Here is a 9,803-nt window from a genome sequence, read left to right on the forward strand (position 1 = left end):
GTCGACCATCAGTCGGCCAATGTTTGTGTTTTTTACTTGTATCGGCATCAGCCGATACTTGCGTGTGTTCGAAGATAAACAATCTTAAGATTGTTTGTTTTTATTGTTATATATTTAAACTATATTTATTGTTGATGTGTTTTGTTAATAAATGCTGCGTTTTTATTTAAACTGAGACTTGTGTAACATTTGTGTCCTTTTTATCATGTAAATGGAGGACATATCAGTGATGGATTAAGACAAAATAATCAGTGTTGGCCTTAAAAAATCCTGTATCGTTCGACCTCTAAGACATACAGCAACACTTATTTATCAAGCTTATCAATCAATTTGTTCATTTCTCTGTTTTTTAGCAAAATATCTCATAAACCACTGGACAGATTTGAAAGAAAATCTCAAAGTAATCACTACATGTACACCTACAACCAATTAAAGGTAGTTTCTCACTGGGCTGTGACTTTTGGCAAACTCTTGAAACACTGTGAGACTAATGTAAAAATGTGCCTGTTTGTTTTTCTTCGCAATTTTTAGTTTTAGCAGCAGCCACAGTCAAGTACCATCCAAAATTTTAGAATCAGCCTTATTCAAGATGGCCGCCAAAAGTAACTGAACATAGCAAACACAAAAACGGCTTTAACTCAAGTCAATTTGACAAATATTGTGCCCCCCACCCACCCATACATAATCTGAGAACTAACAGCGCAATAACTTTGTTTAATGGCTGATAGAGTAGCACCTCTTCAAGGAATGATACTCTTTAATTGTTGCAAACTTTCATTTTCTTTCCACCTGAAAAAGAAATCATGACAAATGGAATCCTTCATTCTCTTTCCCAATAATCAGGGGTATTTTTTACAAGCTTTTATTTCACTGAATCAGTGCTTGATTACTGTAATGGCCCTTTCATCGGTCTCATTCAGAAAATGAGAGGATAGCTCAATGTGTTGCTAACAAGGGTGTTTTTTGGACAAAAACAGAAAGACTCACTGTATGCCTCAAAACTTAAAAATAAAATGCATGGCTAAAAATGATTCATTACACACATTTGATCTGAAAGTCCTCAACATGAACCTTGTGCTTTGTTTCTGCCAGTGACTCTTCTTCCAACTGTGATTATTTCAAGAGCTAAAGATGGAATAAGAAATGCTGCAGTACAGAGGGGAAAAAATATGCTCATGAGAAAAAGTGGGCCGGCAACAAAACGAGCCTTGAAATGTGGCTGGGGGGAAATATATTCTTCTGAGATGGATCTGGAGGATTGAAGAAAAAAAAACTGGGGCGGTGTTATCTAGTCATGCCTTGAGATCAATGTGGTCAGGGATCAAAGCCCGGCAAAATGGCATGAAGAAACTAATCCCAAGCACAGTAAGATACAGAATTAATGAAAGGCGGGGCGTGTCAGGAAATGTAAAGTTCATATAACCTCGATACCCAAAGTAAAAAAGTTTCAAACAGAAACTTCTGTGTGGGGGTTGGCTCAGAAAACTGTGCCACATCTCTGCCTCCTTATAGTGTCAACAAAYCAATGGCAATAAAAAAGCGTATGAAACCCTTTGACCTCACCCAGGCAGAGTTGGACTGGTTGAGCTGGTTGAGCATGACCACTGCTGTGCAGCCGTAGTCAAAAACCAGCCTCCAGAAATCAGCCGTGGTGCCCGGCAAAGGGTGAGGGGTCACGATGAAGGCGGCCTGCCGGTGGAAGCTGTCAGCGAGCGCCGCGTTGATGTAATTGTTGCTTTCCCCTTCGGTGGTGACCAGGAAGGCCAGGGCGCGGTCAGGCGGCAGGACGTCCATGCTGCGGTTTTTCTCCCGGTTTCTGGGCAGCAGAGCGATGCTGCACTCCTCCACGTCCAGGTGGGGAGTCACCGAGTTAAGAGTCTGCAAATGGAAATGTTAAACGGGTAAAGCCGAGGATCAAATGAAATTCATGAGCGAAATGAAACATGGGAGACATGACGGGAATGGCAGATGATGAGACAAGAAAAGGAGACGGAGAGTAGAAAACTCAATAACGTTAAAGAGATCTTTGTGGTGATTATACATGTTTGGGTTGTAACAATACATCGAGCCATATTGATATGATTAATGATTTAATTACATCAAAGCAAAATGAAAACAGAGATCCATAATGTCATCATACGCCCCGATGTGGATCAATATCAAATCAATTAAAGATTTGTGAATTGAATCAAAATCATCTCATGACTGACTGTTATATTGATAAACATCGTATCGTCATCCAAACACGTCAATATTATATCATATAATAATATATAAAGCTGCTGATTTACACATTACATAGCTGTCAAGTCTCCCGTTTTACCCCTCTTTCCCTACCCCCGTATTAGTATTCTCCAGTAAATCTCCTGTATAATAATAATAATAATAATAATAATAATACTGAGCTCAATACCGCTAAATAAAACATTTTATTTAGCGGTTATTTTACATCCTACAGGCTCTGAATGTAAAATACATGTGAAGCTGAGTTATTGAAAAACTCTGACCACTAATTTACATTACTTGCGTTCCGTCTCCGCTCCGGTCCGACCTCCGCAGCAAATATGCACCCATTATAATCAATGAGAGTGTTTCCACTGGCAGCGCACGGCAGCGGTAAGCGGACAGCGATCCAGCAAAATTAGAACAGATCTTATTTTTGCAGGATGCCAGAGCGGAGCCGGAGTCAATTTTTAAAGATTACATCGCACCAACAGGAATTATTTTTTGCTGTGACTTCCACACTTATCACTGAATTTATCGCGCAATCTCCTTCCTGCACGTCTGTCGGACCGGAGCGGAGCAGAGGTAGTGTAAACTGGACTTGAAACGCCCAGCTGCAACCTGCGCACCGCAGCGCAGCGGAGCCGTAACGCATGTAATGTAAATTAGGGGTGAGATTTTTCTATACGTCTGTGCACCTGCAAATCCATACAAGTTGACATCTATCCACTTTAGTCTTAGCCTCACTCAGATTAGCTGTTAGTTCAATAATCTGGTCAGAAYTATTCTCTACTTCGCCAAACAGAAGTTCAAGGAGCTATCTGCAACAGGTAAGACATTAAATGTTCATGAGCTTTTCACAAAACTATTTAAATAAATCACTTTATCTTAAAGGTAATGCTGTGAGAAACTGGTTTTGTAGAATGATTAAATAGTTAAACTAAATTAATTATAAAAAAATGAAAGTGACAAAGTTTAACGGAGCAAAAACCCTAAAAGGAAAATGCTGCAAAATCCGCTGTTGTTTTATTGCCATAATTACTTTAGACAAAGTGGAAAAACATTTGGATCATTAATACACTACATCAATAATAGATCTATGACTTGCTGATCTCTGTACTACTGATTAGAGTCTAAAAAGGAAAAAAAAAAAAGAAGAAAAATAGCTCATTGGGTGGTGAAGAGGCTTTTAAAGTCAAAGCCAGACACGAGTTCCCACGATCAAAGAGAGAAATGGAACATTTTTCTTTCTGAAGAGGGAACAGTTTGTAACCTGAGTGCTGCACCACCTACAGTGCCAGTCCTCAATCATAAACAACCCATCCATGAGAGCTCCTCCTCAAYGTATACTGCATGAGGATGAAGCACAATTAAAGAAAGAGCATAATCCTTTCTCTGTATCACTTTGAAATGCTAAACACAAAATCAGTGCAGCTGATGTTTTGAGCATCAGATGAAGCAGATAAAGCATGTGGGAACACAGCTGGCTCTCCAAATCAACATCTGATAATAAAAAAAAACGTTCTCTGAGTGCGTTCCTTCAAACCGAGGGAGGATTTTAATGTCACCCACACAGAAAGAGAACTGAAACTAATCTTGACAAACAAAGATGAGGTACAGCCCTTCAAAAAAACAAAAGCAGTAAGTCATTTAGCTCATCTGAGTAAAAAATCTGTGTAAACAGCAGATCACCTGAAACTCCTCACGCAGCTGAGAGGAGTTACTCTGAGAATCCACYCGCAGCATCTCCTTGTAGGTTACCGCAAACTCATTCACCAGGATGGCTGTTTCTCCACACAGACAGGCCTCCAGAATGGCATCGTGGATGAAAATATACTGCTCCTGGAAAAGACAAGAGCTGAGATAAATAACTTATTGGGTCTTTCCTGCTGGATTCACTTTCAGGCAACACATAGGATGCAAACAGAATTACAGGAGGAGGATATGAAAGCAGCAGCAGCTTAGAAACATTAATACGTCTAAATGAACTTTCAAACAATACAAACAATGCAGGAGTTTTTTTTATTAACTTTTACTGTTTGTAATGTTTGAAGACTGATAGAAAGTAATTAATATTTCTATTTATAAACATGCAAAATTCACTATGTAAGGCTTGGGAGGTATGACAATATTTTGGTTAGGGGTGTAAGAAAATGTTGATACACTGAAATTTCGCGATATTTCATTTCCCGATACTGTATCGATATTCTAAAGCYCTGTATCGATTTTTTTATTAAGGTTTAAAATGTCAACTTTCYTGCCARCYGTTCATTTTTATGTTGTAGTTCAGCCTCTGACCACTAGTTGGCAGCAGTGAGCCAGCCATTTGGCTCCTCTACCTCTTGAGGTAGAGGCTATTGTTAAGTGTTGGGTGACCATATTGTAAATTAATATTAAAAACTTGCTTTTAGTTTTTAGAAAAAATATATATTTTCTAACTATTTATTGTCAAATTTAGTCTAATAATTGAAAACATGGATGAAATAAGAAATATGAAACAAAATAAAATACATACAAAGCAGAACACAGCTAAATGTATCAAAAGCATGTCTCTGTAATATTAGAATTTTCTGAGACAATGAATTTTGGTTTTTCATTTTTTCCCCGTAAGAGGTTTTTATTTAATAGAATTTTTGGACAAAAAAAATCGCAATATATCGCAGTATATCGCCTTGCTTATAGTATCGCAATATATCGGGATATATCRTATCGTGACCCCTCTGTCATGATATGTATTGTATCACCAAATTCTTGYCAATACACAGCCCTAATTTTGGTATACCGCAGTATTCAAATATGGTGACAGTATTTAAAAATGATGACATTATTAGTCTCGTATGTCAGGGTAATTTTATCTCACTGTAAATACAGAAGGCCTCAACAGCATCATGAAGACCAAGGAATGCACCAGACATACTTGGTACTGTATGAGGCAGAGATGTGCACAAGTCTTTTTTTGCAAGTCCAAGTCAAGCCTCAAGTCTCTTGACCTCAAGTTCAAGTCTCGTTGCAGTTTGATCAAAAGTATTCTAACTATACTAGATTATATTCTACATTACTATATTTTAATCAAATATTAAAACATGGTATTATGTTTTAGTTATACTATTAAAACATCATACTGTTTTAAAATTACAGATAAGGTTAAGGTTAAAATAACAACAATCTATTAGTATTGTTAACTGTATTTTACACTTGCATTTTATTTATTTATTTTCATTTAGAAATGTATTCATTTCATTTAAAACAATTATATACACAACAGAAAACAAAAGCATTGATGTGTAGGAGTAACCCTGGTGAAATATTCATTTCTATTTTTGTCTTTGATTTTATTTTTTACACTTATAAGAAGAAAATCATTTTAAAGTTTGTTTTTATTTTCTTTAAGTGAATACAACAATATATATATATATTGTTTCATTTAATCTTTCAATAGAGGTTATGATCAATATATCATTACTCAAAGTTTTATTGAATTAATCTTTGCATCTCTCTTTATTCCAGAAGATTAACACTGTGAAGAAAAAAAGAGTTGAAATGTGCTTTAATGTTTTTTCTTAGTACTGGGTTATTAATCATTGTTTATTATCATTTTTAATTGATTTAATGATTAATTAATTTCACTATTAATCCAGTGATGCAAAGGTTTGACTTATAAGCTTAGGTGAAGTGATTTTTAAGACAGCATGTTAAGTCTGCCTTTTGCAGCTTCAAGGTCTTTGCTGATAAGAACTTGCAGCTGGCCGAACCAGTGTGAGAAAGTCACATTGTTTATTTTCTCACCTTTTCCTCTCAAGAAACTAATTTTTCTGTTCAGCACAGTTAACACTAGTCAGTTGTTCTTTGTCTGTTGGGCTGAGCGGATGGTTCTGTGTGAGTCTCTGAGGAGTGAATGTCCTGCTGGACACCTGCGTGGATGTTACTAAAATGCCGAGAAGCACTGGACTGACTGATATCAGCACCTGAAGCCTGGAGGCTTCTTAGGGGTGAGACGAGGAGTCTTCTCAACCCCCTTGTTGTCATGACGGACGTTATCCATTTGGCGGACTGGGATGCCGACACTCTAAAAACCGTCTACCTGCCTGCAGTCTCTGCTGTGAAGACGTCAAAAGGTAGACAATTGTTTACTGAGATAAAAGTTGAAGGAAGTCTAGCCCCCGGAGATGTCTGGTCTGACATGCTGTGTTGCTGGTCTGGTCTGATTTATAAAGAACAGTGCCAAATTCACTAATCTTCTTTTCCTCCTATTTCTTAAAGCTTAAATCTTTTGTTATCTTTATTCTTTATTTACTTAGACTTAATTAAGCAACGTGCCAGTAAATTACAACACCTGGAATTTACTGTTTGTGTCAACACTGAGGTGAATTTTTGTTGAAAATATAACTTGTGCTCATTTATTCATATAATAATTTTAATTGTGTACTGAGAGAGTGAGCATGGTGAGCAGTGAAAAGACTTGCATCGTTCACGATGTCTCAAACCACGAGTCCAAGTCAAGTCTAAGTCTCTAAAAGTAGGGACTTAAATGCGACTCAAGTCTAAGTCCGAGTCACAAGTCTCCATCTCTGGTATGAGGCATTGTACTCCAAGATATTTTCTGATTGATTTACTGAATTTACATACGCTCTTACAGTTTATACTTTGTCATCAATTGTAATAATTTACTTTAAACAATCAACAAGTCTCTATTTCATCTCTATTTAATTTTGGTGTTCTTTTATAGAATTTACTTCCTTGTTTACTATGATATCATATTCAGGGTACRACATACTGTATATCTGGGGTGTGACCAGTTTTATATAAACATTGTAAGATCACGCCATTTGGGGCCATTTCCCAGAGTTTACAAAGTGCGGGGGGATTCAAAAGATGGACCAGATCTGAGTTATGTGCGGTAAACCCTGTGTGTCCTATAAGCCCTATAGCAAGTCAACCAGTGTAATGATGGAACGTTTGAGGAAAAGATGAAAATGTTTGTGTAAAATGTGTGACATGACTTGGTTTGCACATTCGTCCTGACCTCTGTCTGGATCATGTTGATGCGTCGAGAGCAGAGGGTTTTCACACAGTTGTAGATATCCACCACGCCTTCGCACTCAGCCATGTCCAACATGACGTCCAGCACGATGTAGCAGCCGGTGCGCCCTGCCCCCGCACTGCAACACAACGGCAGAGTTCTTAAAAAATGCCAGTTACAGAATTAAGCGCTATTCTGTATCTGTAAAGACAAGCAGCTGAATCAGTCTTTGATTACTGTAGGTATGCTTAAAAACAAGAAACCAATCAAAAGGTACTAAATACTTACAGCAAATTCATTTTTTTTTCTTTTATGCACTTTTTCTGAAGCCCTCAAATCATTCATACATCAGAAGAAACATTTAATTTCTTGTCTCTTCAAGGCCACCCTCCCATAAAGCCTCTAATGTTAATTAACAGGTTTTTTTTTCAATAGGTGACGTCATTTCTTGTTCTCGACTCTAAACAATTAGTTATTTAAATCTTAACAAGTTGAAACCTCWGTCGATTACAGGATTTTGGTTATAAGTAAAAGTATCCAAAGCAGAGTGATTGGGAATATGGGTCTTATTGGATGCTTTTTTATGCAACATAACATCCTAGACAGGCTGGTGAGGTGTTTGCAAGCATTTTCAATGTGTATGGGTGAGAGAGATGTATTAAAAAGTCTGGTTCATCCTCAAAAATGTTTTCTTCTGTTAGAAAGTCACAATATGGTGCCTCCTTGTAAAACTGGGTATTTGCACCATAAATACCCCTAATACTACTCATCTGACTACTTTGTGCTCTAAGGAGAAAATGCTTTTCTCTAAAAAAAAGAAGGGATTTGACTTTGTAGGGGTGCTGTGCCTAAAGCAAATCACCATCTGATGATATTTTTATCCGTTCTTTGGCGGATCCAGGACAGTCCTGCGGYGCGTGTCTTACCGTGAGCCACGAGACACCGAGTGGAGAGTTTGGAGAAGATTTCCAGAAATCAAATTAAACTGAAAAAAATTCCTATTTGCATATTTTCCTCTAAATCGGAGACATAAAAAAATGAGAACTATGGTTGCAAATGGGTAAGAATAATAGATACATAAAAGTTTGTTTGTCTGTTCCCATTTAAAATGGCTTATTACCAATGTTTCCAAGTTTTAGCCATGTGCTTTTTATGAGTGAGAATTTGAACAGTTTAGAGTCTCCAGACACTGTGTTGGCYTCTGCAGTTTTATAATGCATATCAGAAGCTCTGGGAGAACCAAGCAGGGATCAAACAAACCGGTCCGCTCAGCCCTACACTGACCTATGGATGCCATTAACAGAAAGGATGTGATAGGATATTGTCGGCAAAACAGTCGATCCTCATGAACTACACCTCTCAACCCCTAATAAGACTGTGGGGGCTCTCTGCTGCACCCACAATGTATAAAAATGAACACTAACTGTCAGGCCCCGGGGGTTAAAACTAAAATAATTTGTTGTCATTTTGCTTATTTGAATCAGCTCACAGTTTTTTTTAAAGTGTACACCTCATACGGATGCAGTGCATCTTTCATGTCTCTTATTTATAGGATGATTGGCATGTGTGTGTTTGTGCAAGTGCTTGATTGTGAGAATGTTGATGGACTGTAAATAGCCTGTTTGGTCCCATCTTTTTTGGCACATTAGGACGCACACAAAAAAAGAAAATGTTATCTAATACATGCTTACATGATTACACTCGGGCTGTAAGCATGTGTTATACCCACGGTTATTGGTGGTTATAAGAGGTACCAGTATGGGTGACTTCATGTTACCTGCAGTGGACCACCACCGGGCCAGCGTCGGGAGGCGTCGAGGCTTTCACTCTTCGTATAAAAGCCAACAGCCCGGTGGCGTGATAGGGCACCCCGTGCTCGGGCCAAGAGGTGAAATGAAACTGACGGACCTCGTGCTTCGTGGAGTATCCTCTCTGTCGAAAGAAAAACCAAAGGTACAACATGAACTTCTAAAGTGCCTGTGACTTCAAATTTTTATAACAAATATGAATGCATTTTTTGGAAACATTGATAAGATATTGCAAAAAACAACAACAAATAGATAAAAATCACTGCTGAAATGAACTAAAGCATTTGCATGTGAAGTAACAGGAAGTGATGTCAAAGTGATGTCTGTATTTAAACAGAGCATTTCGAAAATGACCAACAAAACGGACTGTAGAGAAGAATCTGATTCTTTTTTAGATCAGAAAGATGAAGAAGAGTCAAAGTTTAAATAATAATGTTTAAATAAACAAAGACCAGGAAGTTCTTAGAGAGTTTCACTTTGATGTCACTTCCTGTTTCACTTTGCCTGAGCAAAATTCAAAGAAAAGTTGCCATTTATGTGACAAAATTATTAAAATCATGTTAAGTTTCTTAAATAAAAAGATGTTTTCTTTGGCTTTTTGTATTTGAAGGATATGCATGTCACAGGCAACTTAAAGTTAATAACTATTTAAAGGGGAAATATCATGTAAAATCAACGTTTTTGAGTTTTATATCCTGTTATACTCTCATAAAAAAACATGCCCAAAGCCTTGCTTTGACTCATTCATGCAC

At 37.5% G+C, this 9,803-nt stretch overlaps 1 protein-coding gene across 4 annotated transcripts in view; it reads right to left on the reverse strand.

Moving 5' to 3' along the window:
• ptprub (protein tyrosine phosphatase receptor type Ub) overlaps positions 1–9,803 on the reverse strand; it is a 311,934-nt gene that overhangs the window by 13,680 nt on the left and 288,451 nt on the right. For all 4 annotated transcript variants that reach the window (XM_014016596.1, XM_014016595.1, XM_014016594.1 and 1 more), the window contains 4 exons: positions 9,021–9,175; positions 7,247–7,382; positions 3,916–4,065; positions 1,564–1,878 (listed from right to left, as the gene is read on the reverse strand). In XM_014016596.1, the coding sequence (XP_013872050.1) occupies positions 1,564–1,878; positions 3,916–4,065; positions 7,247–7,382; positions 9,021–9,175 (756 nt within the window). The remainder of the gene's footprint in view (positions 1–1,563; positions 1,879–3,915; positions 4,066–7,246; positions 7,383–9,020; positions 9,176–9,803) is intronic.

This window comes from Austrofundulus limnaeus, unplaced genomic scaffold (assembly GCF_001266775.1).
Source record: "Austrofundulus limnaeus strain Quisiro unplaced genomic scaffold, Austrofundulus_limnaeus-1.0 Scaffold148, whole genome shotgun sequence".
Classification (NCBI taxonomy): Eukaryota; Metazoa; Chordata; class Actinopteri; order Cyprinodontiformes; family Rivulidae; genus Austrofundulus; species Austrofundulus limnaeus.